We start from the raw sequence: 16,221 nt of genomic DNA, 5'->3' as shown, positions 1-16,221 counted from the left end.
TCTGGTGGAGCCCTCAAGCTTTGGCTACACACAGGGCTCTCTCCTCAGGCCACTCGGGGACGGCCATGCAAGGGCTCACTCTCCAAAACAGGGTCCCATTTTGGCTCCGCCCACCATGGACTCAGGCAGCATGCGGGGCTCTCTCAACTTCACGGGAGCCCTGCCCACACCCAGGCACAGACTTGCCTGTCTTCCTGCTCTGGCAGTGCTTCCTCTGGCCGACCCCACCAACGGTCAGGCTCTCTTGCCTGACTTCCGATCCGCGGGCTACTTCTCTCAGGACACAGTGCTCGGGAGCACAATGAAACGAACGAAGGGCCCACCACTTCTTCACATGCCCGCAACAGTAGGGGAGTACGAGCACAGTGCTCCCCATGCTATCGGTGGCCCCAGCAGCACCCAGCTGGTCTACAACATAAAGCCCGGGCAGCATTCTCCTCAGGGCAAGGGTGCTTAGCCCTCTCAATGCACGGGGAGAAATCAAGCATGAACCTCACGCTGGGTCCGAGGTCGCACAGGGCATAGCTGGGCCCAGGCAGGCCAGCTCACAGGCTTTCCAGCAGGAGGGAAGTACTTTGTGGGGGTTCCTCCTGGCGCCCAGCAGTCCTCTCTTCACAGCTCCAAGCAGGTACCAGAAACATGGGGTCAAAGCCCCAATATTTATATCAGTTAGTGCCTTTGTTCTTCCCCCTGGCACAGGCCTAAGCCCAATCCAAATAAGTTTTAGGGGGCACTTAAACACATCTTTAAAGTGCACAACATCCTCCTTTGTCAGTGTAGGCTTTGGCCCCAGACACAACACAGGGGGGCAGAGCCAGCATTGTGGAAGGCAGGCACAATCCTATTCAGGTCCAGGTGCTACTCCTCCCACTACTCCAAATGCATATCAGCCTATTCAGCCTAGGGCTGACTCACCCAGCCCCTCTGGAGCCACTGTACCTCCCCAGCCCCTGTCATCCATAGTCAGACATGCAATACACAACAGGCAGGCACAAAGACACATAGCACACAGAAATGCCCACTTTTAAAAGTGGCATTTCTAAAATAGTGATAAAAAATCTGCGAACACCATTATGCAGCATTTATTACCACTATTCCAAACATACCAAACTTGATCACGCCAGTACTCTCATGTCAGAATTAACCAATGAAACACATGTCAAGGAATACCAATGCATTCTAATGAGAGGGCAGCCTCACAGTAGTGAGAAACCAAAATAGCTGCTTGTCACTAGCAGGACATGCCACACAGTTAAGGCACATCTCCTACATTATACCTTCAGCGCACCCTGCCCACAGGGCTAGCTAGGGCCTACCTTAGAAGTGACTGATATGTAGTAAAAGGGGAGTTACAGATGTGGCAACCACTTTATGTCCCACATCACAGCAGCAGTAAACTGTGCGCACAGGCACTTCAATGGCAGAGGCCTGAGACAGGCTACTTTGGTGGGTGGCTCAAGCAGCACTGCAAGCCCACCAGTAGCATTTAACCTACTGGCCCGAGTATATGAGATACCACTTTACAGGGGACTGATAGGTAAATTAAATACGCCAAACAGGTGTAGACCAATCTTACCACCTTTACCATAGAGAGCACATGCACGTTAACACTGGACAGCAGTGATAAAGTGCCCAGAGTCCTAAAACCACCAACACCAGGTCAGAATAAATACCAGGAGGAAGGCAAAAAGTCTGTATGACCCTGCAAAAGGGCCAAGTATAGCACAACTCCCTCAAACTATGGGACCTCGTTCACATGGTCTAACCACTACAACATACATTTCAAGGTACCCACCAACCAAGCCACCCCACCAGAAAAACCCAAAGCACAATCAATAAATTGGGGCAAATTATCTGTAAGAAAACTGGACTAAGACCCTACAGGAAGGCCCAACCAACCAAACTCAGAACCTCAATGTTGACTCCAGGCTCTTCAATAAATGGTTCACCGACTGCTCCAAACATACTGCTCCCACCAGAAACAAGACCTACAAAATCAACAAATGACCCTGCTGGTACAAGAACGACCTTAGGGAGTCCAAGCATCACAGTAAACAACTTGAGAGAAAATGGAGACTCAAAAAATACCACCGCAAGAACCACATATGAAGCCACCCTCTACCTTTACTACCAACAACTACGAGATGCAAAGAAAAAAACCTAACTCTCAGACTCAAAGTGATCTCCAACAATGTCAAAAAACTTTTCTCCATCATCAAGGAATTCCCGAATGTCGCAGCTGCCAACTACGACATCAGCAAATCCCAAAGCAAACACAAGGAGATGATGGACGGAGTGCTGCAACTTTCCAGACACTCCCCCCCAGTCACAGGTCTGGGTTGAATCCATCATCGTTCTTTAGCTCACTTCGTCACCCCAGTTCAGACACAGCTATATGCAAAGCAATCTTAACCATGTGCCTCATGGGAACAGTCCAGACTGAACTGCCAAGCCATGTCTTCCCTGGACCAGAAACAAGCATCCTGGGTCCGGATTCGGCTAACTGCCCTCATAAGCTTGGCTAGCTTGAATCCAGTGGTAAAGTGAGCAAGGGACATTAACCCTAACATAACATAGTTCCGTAGGGCTCTCAAAAATTGGTTGTTTTGAGATACTCTCTCTGTCTTTTTGCTATCCTTTCCACGGTTTCCTGGGACAGGCTAGCACCTTGAGACCTTTGGGTGAAATGTGCGCTCAATAAAAAATAAAACAAACTCTGACATAACAAGGGATCCACGTCTGGACATACCCTGCCAACTTAGTGCGAACAAAGCAAACACAAGGAGAAGAAGGAGGGTGATACCCTGAAACCAGTCCCAGGATGTTTGTCTCCTGTCCAGGGAGGATCTAGCTTGGCAGTTCGGGTTGGACTGTTCCCACAATTATCAGGGTCAAGACTGATTTGCATATGGCTGGGTCCAAACTGGGGTGGTTTGGTGAGCAAAAGGATGATACTGGGGGTAAATGTTTGCATTTTCCAAATTCCGTCCATCAGTTGTTTCTTTTGCATATCATCCAAACCCAAGCACTCTGCAGAGACCTCTTAAACGTCGTTAAACAGAAGATTGGCGAGATCTACAACACATTCGACCCACAGAATACTGATACAAACTCCCTTACCAGCTGGACACATACTTCATCGCCAAACAGCAGCTAAGCAACTGGTAGCCCCTCTTGAACTAAGAAACCATTGTCCTGATATATACCATCTAGAGCATCCTCGTACCCATGCCCCCACTTGATATGCAACCTTGGAAGAACCATCATGTCCCACGCATTCACAGCTGTCATCAACACCTCCATGACCAGCGACATCTTCCTGTCTTGCTGGAAAAATGCAGAAGGCAATGCCTTATTGAAGAAACAAACGGCAGACTCCAGCACTCTCAGCAACTACAGGAACCATCTTGCTCCTGCCTTTTCCATCTAAAGTCATTGAGAAGCTTTTGGAACACCTAGAACTCCATCAACTCCTAGTCTGCTCTCAATTAGGCTTTCAACCAATCACAGCACAGAGATAGCCCTCATTGCAGCCTCCAATGACATCAGAAGTATTAATGAATGAGGAAAACAACGGCTCTCCTCGACCTCTCCGTAGCTTTTGATACGGTCTCTCGTGAATCATTCATCAGAAAGTTCTGCACTTGGGTATCCGCAGACCAGCCCTCAAGTGGATATATCCTCCTTCCTTACAGACAGAACTCGATGAGTTCACCACACCTCACTACACCTCAGAACCCAAGAAACTCCTCTGTGGACTCCCTCAAGTATTGTCGCTCAGCCCAACACTCTTCAAAGTCTTCCTCACAGACATCATCATAGCCCACAGCATCAACATAGTATCCTATGCCAATGACACACAGCTCATATTCTCCTTTTCTGATTGAACCATCACCACCAAAGCAAGCTTAGTCATCTGCATGAAAAATGTCACTGCTTGGATGAAAAACAACTGCCTCCAGCTCAACATAGACAAAACCAAAGTCATAATCTTTAGCAGCAGCCACTCCCCCTGGGATGCTGTAGGTGGCCCACTGAACTTGGCCCCCTACCCACTCCTGCGCACCATGCCAAGAACATCTGGATTATCCAGGACACGCACCTCTCCATGAGCAGACAGATCAACACCATCTCCTCATGCTTCCACATCCTGCGAATGCTGCACAAGACTTTCAAATGGATCCCACTGAACAACAATGTCAAACATTCACCCAGGCTCTTATCACAAGTAGATGTGATTATAGAAATTCCCTCTAAATTGGAATCCCAGTCCATGTCCTAGGCCGACTCCTAACCACCCAGAAGGCCACCGCCTGACTTATCCTGAACATCAAATGAAATAACCACTTCTCTCCATACCTTAACAATCTCCACTGGCTCCCAGTCCACGAATAATGTAAGTTCAAACTACTCACCCACATCTTCAAAGCTCTCCACAACACTGGTTCAGCTTACCTCAGCCACCACTTCAACTACAACCAATCCACCTGACACCTACGATCTGCATCCCAAGCAAGAGCACACCTACCTTGCATCAAGAAGACCAGAAGGGAAGGACGCTCCTTCTTATCCCTTGTAGCCAAGACTTGGAATAACCTCCCAAAACACCTCAGAACCTTCTCCTCCCTTATGGACTTCCCAGATGAAACAGGCATGATCTGCTCCTCCCCCTCAGGCCTGCCCTACTCAGTTCCAAGATACCCTCATGGGTGATTAGCTATGCTCAAAGCATTAACATAACAAAGCATTTGAACAGAACTGAGAACTGAAGATGATGAGTTTGGTGGTCCGCAGACATTGGTGATGGATTTACATGGACAGTTGTTAGCCTGAACCTGCTGAATCCACATTCTACATAAAGGTTGGAAACCAGCCAAGCCACAGCCTCCATGTTTGTGAAGTGAGATAGTTCAGGAGCACTATATATTCAAAGGTATCCACGTCCAATAGAGATAGTGCCTTCAATCAAAACAAGAGCAACGTGAAGAAAAAGGTGCTTTCTGTCACACTTTGTGGGCAAAGTCCAGGCTAGAAGACACTTATGAGAGTATAGAATCTGAAAGTAGATAATTGGTCTCAAGCATGTAATGCATTTTAATATGCAGTCGAATGAAAATGGAATAAATTGGAAACATACAAATGCAGTGTACAGAATCTAATGTTATAACATAAAAGTGGAGAGTTATTTTCTCAAGTCTACTTTGACTGTAAATATTTTAAAGAATTGTTGTCCTTTCTCCAGACTGGATACCTGGCACAGGAAACACTAGTAGGCTGTCCTCAAGAAAGCTGGTATTCTGTACTTCCTACCCTTCACTGGCAGACTCATCCCTGCTTCTATGACATGCACACAGACCAGTGTTGACCCTGGAGCCAGGTCCGGACTGGCTGTAGCGTGCACCTGGTGTTTTCCTGGTGCACCGGAAGGATGGTGGCCAGTTTTGTTACAGGAGGCTGTTTTTGTCACAGTGCTGCAATATCGGCCGCCTATAACAAAAGTGGCAGCGGTAGTTCTGCTTCACACTCGCACTCCCCTCGGGCCGGACGAGCTGATTGCCAGGGCTGATTTCAGTTCTGAGTCCGGCCATTCCTGGAGCCAGTGAGAAGAAGTTGGAAATCTGTGCCAACACTTCTTTACAATCTTTCTGCTGCTAATGGGTTAACTGTCCCACAGTGCCATCCCTCATGTCACCATGCTGCAAGTCAGGACGAGGCTCCATGTCTTCTTCCTCTGCCATAGTCATGATATCTACTGGGTTGAATCTTCAGAGGTGTGGCTTTAGTCTGTTCACATGGAACACCATCTTGGGTTACCTTGTTGCACCCATGTCCACCAAGTAGGTTGCCTCCCACACCCTCCGAACTACCTTGTATGGCCCACACCATTTTACTTCCAAAGCCCTGGGACAAATAACCTTTAGCAACAAACACCTCTTGACCCTCCAGATACCCATTCAGCATAACTTTCCTTTGCTTGACTCATGTATTACTTCATCAACTTCCTGAGGCCAATCATATAGCCCACCACATCCTTTTGTGGAGACTCAGAGGTTCCTTCCCACCCTTAATAAGGCAAGTGGACCCTGATACTGATGTCAATACAGATGTTCAATGGAACTGAACCCTACACGCTTGTGCAGAATCTCTCATTATGAACACAAGAGAGATGGTGGGAGTAGATCCTACATCCTCCTGATGTACTCTGGCAGAGTTCCCATCTTACTCTTCAGTGTTTTGTTAAACCTCTCCACCAAGCCATTGGTTTGTGGGTGGTATTCTGTGGAGAAGTGGTAGGTCATACCAGCTTGCTCCCACATCTGGCTCACATAAAACTAGAGGAAATGGGTTACTGTCCTCAGGAATCCATCCCCTGATAAAATCCCTAGGCGCGCTCTCGCTATCACCTGTTCTGTTATGCTCCCCAGGGGTTCAGGCTCAAGTTACCTGGGGACATGTTCCACTACAATCAAGATGTACCTTTTACCCAACTATGGGGGGTTAAATGGCCCAACTATGCCCACTCCCACCTGCTCAAATGGAACACCTACAGCTGGTATAGGCACTAACAGTGCCCTTGTTTTCCCTCCTGACTTCCCACTAACCTGGCAAGCTTGACATGTTCTACAAACCACTCTTTGTCTCTGCACATCCCTGGCCAGTAGAACAGAGAGTCTAGCCTATCTTCGGTTTTTCTAATGCCCTAGAGTCCTGCTAAGGGCGCGTCATGGGCCAGTGGCAATCAAATCCTGTGCACTAATGTAACCACTAGCTCCGGGCTCAGGCTTCACTGGCTGACTGTACAGGAACTATTCCTCCCAGAAAACATAGGGCTTCCCAACAACTCCACTGCCCTGCTGAACTGTTCCTGGGCTTCCTTCTGAAGCCACACAAGTTTAGGGCTCTCATCTTGTGCCTTACTCAAACCACCCCCATTGGTTTCCCACAACCCCTGCAGTTAGCAGCCACCCAGACTCGACATCGGCTCTGGTTCCTGGTTCAGGAGCCTCATCCTCTTCTCCCTGTGGAGGAAATGCGATGACCTCCAAAGCCAGTGCCTTCCCAGAATCTGCCCTTTCCTGCAAACTACCTTTTTGCGCTCCCTGCAAATAGGGAATGGTTCCATTCTGCGGTGCAGCCAGTGCTGCGGTCAACACACCTGATGTGATCCAAGCCATGCAGTCTGCTGGTCTTGGCACCAAGCCTAGGGCAATCAGATAATTGTCCAATAGACAACCTTCAGCTTGATGTTCTCTTACCCTGACATTAACCATGGCCGCCTTGCTGTTAAGCTCAATCTCAATCATGGCAAGCGGGTACTCCATGCCCTCTCCACTGGCTACCAATTCTGTATACTTGGTACCAGAAATAATCTACTCAGGCTTAAGGTCATTCCTCTCAACCATGGTGCATAAGGTTCCAGTTTCCCTCAGGGCACGCACTTACCTCCCATTGATCCTAACATTCTGCACAAACCTCCTTGTGTTAACATGAAAGTGCCTCAGAGCGTCTGGGTCTCTTTCTCAGGAATCTTAAGCCTCTAGGTTGAGTGCAGCAGGACCCTCCCAAGTCCCCAATCAACATGAAGCATTCTTGCAATTACAGGTGCAACTTGTACAGGGTCTGGCACCTGACAGTCAGTCACTTTCAAATGTCCTAACTGGTAGCACGTCTAGCTAGTCACCACCTTGGACTTGGGTGAACTTTTCGGCCCACCCTTATCATGATGCTCCTCACACCGTTACATTTCCATTTTTCCTGGGCCCTCCTCAGGTTACTTGGGGTCTACCCTGGCCCTTACCCTCTGGTTTGGCACTAGAGTGGGGAGAACTAGGCATGGGCGGAAAATCCGTTCCGCTCGCGGATTTTGCGGATTTTCGGGAAATCCGCAATCCGCGAGATTTGCGAATTTCCTGCAAAATCCGCAAATCCGCGAGCAGCGGATTTTGCTCGCACTGCTCGCACTGTTCGCGTGAGTTCGCGCCCCGCGAATAAGTGCGAAATTGCAGAAATACGATCTAAGCAAAACTGAAAGTAACTACTTACCAGGTTCAAAAGTTCAGGCACATCATTAGTAGCCATTTCCTGTAGTGCTTCCTGAGGGGCCCCTCCAGAGTTCAGTTGCCAGTTGAAACTATTATGTGACCCTGCTCTGAACCTCAGAATAGTTACACATATGCCACAAAGGTCATGAATTACAGCTAAGGGAGACAAGCAGGAGCCAGGCTGGAAGTTAAAATCCATTAATCAGCCCCTAATTCATTATTGTCAGTTGGGGCAGGGCAGGTGTTGTAACTAATTTTGCAACAATGAAAGCACTTAGCAAGTGCAAAAGATCACTAATCAGGGCACACTAAGGAAGCAGGTGCCAGCTAAAAAAATATTCTGTGACACATTAATCAGCCCCAAATTAATTCAGGTCACTTGAGGCAGGGAAGGTGTGCTTTGCTTTGCCGAAAATAATGTACACTGGACAACCAGAGGGTGTGGTGATGAAACAGAGGGTGGCATGGGTGGGCCAGAGGGTGGCATGAGTAGTCAGAGAGTGGCAGTGGTGACAGAGAGTGGCAGTGATGAAGAAGAGTGTCCCAAACAGGTTGGACACGTAGAAACAACAAGTTCGCAAAACTTGCGACCCGACAGGTAAGTTCGCAAATTGCGAAATTGTAAAAACCCTCGCGAACTGGCAGAAACACGGGCGAACACAAAAAAAAAAAAAATCCGCAAATTCGCGGGAATTCGCGGATTTTGCGGATTGCGAATCCGCAAATCCGCAAAATTCGCGAACGCGAGATCCGCAAAATTCGCTCATCAGTAGGGAGAACTCTTATCTCCTTTTGGCTAAAAACCATGTTGTTCCAGCCCCTTGTTCACTCTGTTTGCTACCCACTTGTGATCCAAAACTGCTAGCCTCCCCTGGTTCCTATTCTTTCAGATTTGACAGTTATTGCCTAAGTGGGGGAGAGCAACCCTCCTTGAAAAACTCTGTCACCAACTGGTTAAGGGACTGGACATCCTTGGCCCTCCACTCATTCCAAACACACAATAATCATGAATCTGCGTCTCAAACAGAACACCATCCACTCTCTTATTATCCTTGAATCTTTGAAGGTACAGGCCTAGCTTCAGCCCAAACCTCCTAATCCGATATTCATCCACTCATAGACCATCTGGCGTGGCACAGGAATCCTTCCAATGATGTGTGTCCCGACTGAAGGCAAGCTCTCCATTAAGGCAGCTACCTTAGAAACCTCATTCAAGCCTATGCCCTACAAGCAATTTCAAGGCTCACAAAGTATTCTAAGATGTCATGACCTTTCACATACACATGCACAAGATCTCGTGGAACTTTGAGCAGGCTCCTGCTACAATATTCTGGGCCTCCTAGGTAGGATTTTTCCACTCTTACCTTCCTCCACTAAACAAAACCCTAATACAGGCCCTAATATTGAGCAGACTTAATTACTGCAATGCCCTGCTGTTTTCGGCCAATGAAAGCGCCATTAATAAACTCCAGGTGGTACAGAATGCAGCTGCCCGACTCACCAACAACACCCCTTCCAGAACACCCTCCGGACCACTCCTCAATCAACTCCATTGGCTACCCATAAAGAAAAGGGTAAATTTCAAAATAGGCTGTATTATTTACAAGGCTCGTAATGGCAAGGGCCCCAAGTATCTCACTAACAAGCTCTCCTCCTATACACCAACACGTAATCTCAGGTCTTGTAACGAGCATTTGCTAACCGTCCCCAGAATCAAAAAAGCTCGTAATGGTGGCAAATCCTTTTCTTATCTTGCCCCCCGATTATGGAATAGTCTGCCTTCTCCGTTACGCTCAGGGCAGAATTTGTCCCAATTTAGAAAAATGCTAAAAACCCACCTCTTCTAATTCCTCCCTCTAGTTTTGATGTTCCTCCGTCCAAAGCGCCGAGATACCCTCATGGGTGATTCAGCGCTATACAAATCAATAAATATCAATATCAAATATCAATGAATATCAATACCTGGCCTGAACTAGAGGTAGATACACTCATCCCAGGCGGAATTGTCATAGCTGACATCCTGAGATTCTCTCTTCCAAGGGTTATCTTTTCTGTCTTCAGTTCTTTTTCCTTTAACTTCTGTTTCTCCTCCCACTCTCTGTTTTTGAAGCACATATCACTGAGGCTGACATACAAGGGTAAACCTCTACTCACTCCCTTAGCTTGGGTTTGGGGCTATTAAGATTGGAGAGTGTCCTGCTGTGATAGATAGCTCTTTGGAGGAAGAGCACCACAAAGGAGTGGGTAATTCAAAGTGGGCGAGCCCCAGAACACCAGCTTCAAATACAAAGACACTACATCACAAGTGGGTCTGGAAGTGTATTATAAAAAGAGGAGCTTGAGACCCCCAAATTATCAAACTGAAACTGTACTTCAGCATGGAGAACCTCAGTACAATTCTGCCTATTGTGACCGGGACTTGGGACTAAAGATCCAGCAGTCTCTCATGCGGCATGATGGTACATCACCCAGGAAGTTCAAAAACACTTGCATAGAGCCTGTAGCACCAACTTCTGTCTGACTCAAGACCTGTGGGCCCTGTGAATTGAAGGAGACCGCTTGGAGAGGGCAAAGTCCAGTGGGGATCCTGTTGCGTGGATCCTGGGAGTGGAGTGTGAGATTCCGGTCCATCTGGACCACTGCTGACCCTTGTATCAAAGTCTGTGACCCCCCTTACCAAGTGATGGAGGACTGTTGCACGATACAGTGCTGTCACCTGAAAAGCGGTACAAAAGGGGGTGGTCACCACCCCTCTTTTGTACCACTTTTGGCCGCCATAAGTGTGGCAGGGTATGCTCAGACGTGAGTCCCTTGCTCACATTGCCACTGGATTCAAGCTATCCTGGCTGAAGACGGCTGGAATGCCAGAAACCAGTCCTCGGAAGCTGTTTCCGGTCGAGGGAAGACATGGCTTGACAGTTCAGGCTGGACTGTTCCCATGAGGCACAGGGTCAGACTGATTTGCCTATAGCCATGTCTGAACTGGGGTGGCAGAGTGGGCTAAAGAACGGTGATGGATTAAACCCAGATCTTTTGACTGGGTGTGAGTGTTTGATTGATTCAGATGCTCCGTCCATCACCACCCCTCTTTTGTACCTTCACCTGAAAAGGGCTGCCACCTCTGAGCCGGGGTATGCGTCCATTCCATACAATGGGCTTTTCAATCCCGGTAGTTGCTTTGTCAAAATTGTTTTGTTCCATTACCATACCACAAACCTGTCTGCATATCTTGTTAAACTCTTCAAGACGACCGATGTTGATAATTTTGAGACAGTACTTCCAGGGCTGAGCCAATACCCAAAATTTCACTGCCGTTGCACTGTCTATTTGCAGGATAATTTAAAAAGTAAGAACACTCTCTATCACTCTTTGCTTATATATCTGGATCCTGCAACCCCCTCATGCTTGCACCAGTGGCGGTGCAGGTAAGCGGGGTTGGGGGTGATGACAGACGACAGAATAGGATTTATTTAGTTAATTTGACCTATTCCGTCATCTGTTGACTGTCTCCTGCCATGCCCCCACCCCACCGCGATTACCTTCACTTGCCGCTACTCCATGCTTAGATATCGGGAACCTATTGATTGCTACTTGTAATCTGTCCCCGTAATGCACAACTTTGATGTAAACATGCACAGTAACTCAGGAGCCCACACCGCCAGCTGCCTTCCTTTAAGTAAGGCTCCAGAGGGTGATATTGGTTCTGCTTAATGTTTAAGTGGCGGACGGCTATGTGCTCCAATTAATGAGGAACTATTTAACGTGATTTGTTTCACTATTGCTGCTGACGTCTGGCTGGTGATTCATTATCGCTCTGTCGCATAGAGTAATTATGCGATACGCCCCCTTATCCTGCATTAACATATTTTCCATATCTTAATTATTCAGCACAGAATTATACGGCACTTCTCCCACACTTCCACTTAGCCTTTCTCGTCGAGAATGCCATTCTCATCAGGTCACCTTTTACCATTATGCCGTGGCATTCAGTCTCTCGCCCATCAGTGTACGCTGGTAGCCATTGAACTCTGAATGATCCCCCCGCTTCTCATTTGTGCTCAGCCACCGTTCATCTGCAGCATCCAATGACTCAAAACATGAGCAATCGGCCAGCGCCGGCGCCATTTGACCCGGTGAGAGTTCATCCACCCAGACAGAATATGTACCATTGTGTGAAATATCCAGGCCCTGTCAGCGGTGCTGCTGAATCCTAGCAGCTTTGAAGTCTTTTTGCACATTTGGTTTCTGTGTCTAGACGGTGTGCAATGCTTTACAGAATGAATGCAGTACATATATATATATATATATATATATATATATATATATATATATATATATATATATATATATATATATATATATATATATATATATATATATATACATATATATATATATATATATATATATATTTTTTTTTTAAACAATATATTTGGAACTTACATGTTTTGTAAGTAAATGCTGTCGATAATGGTGTAAATATGCCTGGCCTGAAGTTCAGTAACCCGTGTTTACGCTCTCTCTTGTGTTTGCCACACAGCTCCCTCCCAGCAGCCTCCTCCAAGGGGTGAAGTGCTCAATTCTTCTGTCATCAGGCTTTCATGGGACCCGCCGGATTCACCCAACTCCAACAAACTGCGCTACAGTTTACAGAGAGATGGGGTGGAGATCCACGTGACTGAGGATCAGCACCCCTACAGTGAGTATGATCAGGCCTGGACACAGTGTTTATGCACAAAGATGGGTCCCTGCACATCAGTCTTGGGTCGGATGTTTACTTTCTGTCAATCAGTGTTTTCAAAAGTTACTTTTCTTCTTTATTGTCCAGGGCATAAATCTACGTTCAACCCCAGCACCTGGAAACTGTGTGCTATACATACAAAATAAATTAACCATACAGCAAACTTCAGGTAATCTGTGTCTAGGTTAACTCACAAACCCAGTTAGTCTTGGCAAACGTGGCAAATCCCAGTTAGTCTTACCCATAAACACAGGGGTTTCCTAGTTAAAGTGTACCTGTATAAAGCAATGTATTCTAAAAGTGCAATTTAGTCCTTAAGCAGAAGACTAGCCCACATTTTAAGAATTATCTGCACAATCCATTAGTGCATGATTACAAAATAAGAATGTATAAAAAAGAATTCCAAAATAAGCTTGTTGTCATAAAATTATGATAATGATCGAATTATCGTTTATTTCTGGAGTTGTTTTTGCAAATAAAACCATTATCATCATTTGCATCTTTTATTTTTCAATAAGTGTCTTTGTAATTGGTTTAGTTAGTCATTTATGATTTCATTTGACACAGAACGGTATTTAACTCTCTCCTTTCCGACAGGCCTGTACAGTTGTGCGTTCTTTCTTTACACATGGATGAATATTTGACTAAGCAATGTTAGGTGATGTACTTAGGATTGTTCACTGACGTCATTATCCGAAAAGTGACCTGATACCTTGTGCATGTTCTCATCCGTGCCTTTCTTCATCTCACATGTCACCCATACGCCGGGAAGCGAGAGGTGTGTTAATGGATGCAAGCTGGGGCACTATCGTAAGGATACATTCAACTATTCCTGGCTTTTCTGCCAGCATTGCTTTCACTCCTCACATCTGTACCTTCAATGTTCCCATCCGTTAATGGTCCTACACATCATAAGCTAGAGTGTTGTTACCTAAAATGTCTTCTTGGCCAAAGGTGAACCGCAAAACGTGGACCTCGCTGAGAGATATGAAGAGCCTTCTCTAGAAAGAACACTGTGTTTGAGGAGACTCTGACAAGATTGCAAGTATGTCATCGAAATTGGTGCAAGTGATATTTGTGCATTCAGAAATGTGGTGCACGGGGTGTGGTGATTGGTGAGGGGCACTAGGCCCTCATCATGCAGGCATGCAATCACTCAGTAAGCAGACACGGACACCATGTTAGGGGATAGGTAATGGGCCCAGAGCACGTGCGCTCGGCCCCTTTATTGGCCAGTGTCACATGACCTGTGACGCCTGGTGGTGGGTGTTAGGTGTGAGGTTACAGAAAAGACTCAGACACTAGACCGTGTCTTACGTCAGTACATCCCTCCCAACCTTAGTTAATAAAATTACACTAACTAAAGTCCAACCTGTGGGAAGGAAAATAGAGTCCACACAAAACCCATCACTCAAAATCACGACGACTCCCACGTAGTCTTCTTTACCGCTGGTCACTTTAATTGTTGGCAATGATGTCTCTTCTTGCCTTGGCAGACTTGCAGCTTGTAAGTGGGCTTTACAGTCTCTCACGCTCTGTTCCACATCCTGTGAACGTGCAGAAGTGTAAATGTACATTGAGTCCCAAGTGTGTTACTTTTCGCGGGACCGTCCTGGTCAAAGTGCTCGGTTTAAACTGGTGTCTGTCCTTGACGGGATCTTCAGTTGCAGGTTATCCCTCTCACGGATAGCCCTCTCTCGTGGGTGTCCCCTCTCACTGGACGACCCGGAGGCCCTTCTGCCAGGCTTCCACTGGACCGGTGTGCATGCCGCCTTGCCTCTTCAAACATGTTGAAGGACGTCGCTACGGGTCATCTTCTCCGTGTCCGAGTTCCACCTGAAAGGGTGTTGATGGCACTGGTTCTGTCATGTGCGACCTTCGGTCTTCCAGGATCTTCAGCGTGAGCTTCCACAGTCCATCTCTCGTGTGGGACCCGCTGCCACCGGTGTCCCTGAGGCCTCTGCCCCTGCATTTCCGCGGCCCTTATGTCCGTTCCATCCCAGAGGTGGGTGTTGCCAACAGACCGGCATGCTCGCTTCTGTCCTTCCTGGATGACTTCCGGGTTCGCACGTGGATGCTTCCTTCCAGTGATGTTACTTGTCCCGGTCGTGCGTGTGGACTGTCGTGCACCTCTCACGTTCTCCTCGGTGTTTCCCCTTTTGAGTGTCGTGGTGTCTTGGTCCACACTCCTCTTAGTTATCCTCCATTCTCGTCGTCCTGTCGTCGTGCTCCTGACTTCTTTTCCTTTCCTTCTTTTCGGTGGTGGCAGACGTGCCACTCAGACTTCTTCTCCTTTCTCCTTCTACTCCGCAACGCGGTCTGGTCACCTTGCTGTTACATCTTCCTAACCAGACTACTCCAGGCAGCGTGCACTCCACCTGCTTCTATCCGGTCTTGTCCTGCTTCAAGGACACTGTCTTCTCTCGTCAGTCTGTGACTGGACCGGGCGTTGCGATCTTCTCACTCTCTTTAGACGTTACATGTTGAGTTGTGGTTGTTGAAGTTCGCTAGTCGCTGATTGTGGACTGTGTCTTGGTGTTCGAACTTCTTGGACCTCTGGTCGGTCCATTCTGCCGATGCTGGCAGGCTATCTTCGGTCCTCATGTGGGATACTTGCTGTGTTGCGGTTGGTTGAACGATGCTTTGGTCATCTGCGTGAGTCCTCACGCTTTGATGTCTTCTGTTTGATCGGTTTGCTCCGTTCTGGTGCTGTCGCGTTGGCGCGCTTTTCTCCGTGCTCTTCCTGTGCTGCGTTTCTGCGCGGAGGGTTACGTCACCACTCCTTGCTTCCTAGTGTTCAAGTGGCACCCGTTACTTCACGGGGTGTGCTTGCTTTCTTCTCGGGACCCTGGAGCAGTGTTGACGGTCGTCGCGCTTCCTCCCTGTGTCGCACTTGCTTGCTGGGGAGTCTTGGGACCTCTGTTCTGTTCCCGTGGTGAGGGTGCTGCAGTTTCTTCCCTGCTGATGCAACGACAACCTGTGGCCATCAGGTGCCGCTCCGCTGGCAGTTGGTCTCTGCTTGTCCCCCGTGCGTCAGGTGGTCTGCGCCTCTGTTCTGTCTCCTGCTTCTGGCCACTGCTTGTGAGCGTCGGTCCTTGCGCTCTCATGCGTGGAGTTCCGTCACTCCTCCTGGTGCGTAAATTCTGGTGCTCTTGCGTGCTTGGCGCATTTATGCCTTTCTGGCGCGTTCCTGCGCCGTCCTGTGCTGTCCTGATGTGCTTGGCACTTGCTGGCGGCAACAGCTGCTGTGCTTTCCATTCGCATGCACACTGTGCATTCTTAGAGTCCTTGTTGGGGTGGATGCAGGCAGTTCCTCGAAGGATTGGCACTTTGTTGGTGCTGCAGGGAGCTCTGTCACTCTTACCCGTGTGCTGCACGTTCCTTTGGCTTGCTGGGTGCTTTTTGTCCTTCAGTCAGGTGCTGCATTACTTTAATTCT

General features: G+C 47.8%; 1 protein-coding gene across 1 annotated transcript in view; it reads left to right on the top strand.

Moving 5' to 3' along the window:
* The window catches only part of LOC147665810 (usherin-like), a gene marked incomplete at its 5' end in the record, with an annotated part of 525,382 nt that overhangs the window by 189,272 nt on the left and 319,889 nt on the right, over positions 1 to 16,221 (top strand). Inside the window, one exon of the mRNA XM_086949466.1 lies at positions 12,583 to 12,741. Coding sequence (XP_086805592.1) covers positions 12,583 to 12,741 — 159 coding nt within the window. The remainder of the gene's footprint in view (positions 1 to 12,582; positions 12,742 to 16,221) is intronic.

Source organism: Lissotriton vulgaris, unplaced genomic scaffold (genome assembly GCF_964263255.1).
Source record: "Lissotriton vulgaris unplaced genomic scaffold, aLisVul1.2 SCAFFOLD_1152, whole genome shotgun sequence".
Taxonomy (NCBI): Eukaryota; Metazoa; Chordata; class Amphibia; order Caudata; family Salamandridae; genus Lissotriton; species Lissotriton vulgaris.
The sequence above is the reverse complement of the archived record's forward strand: the minus strand, read 5'-3'. Positions and strand labels throughout refer to the sequence as shown.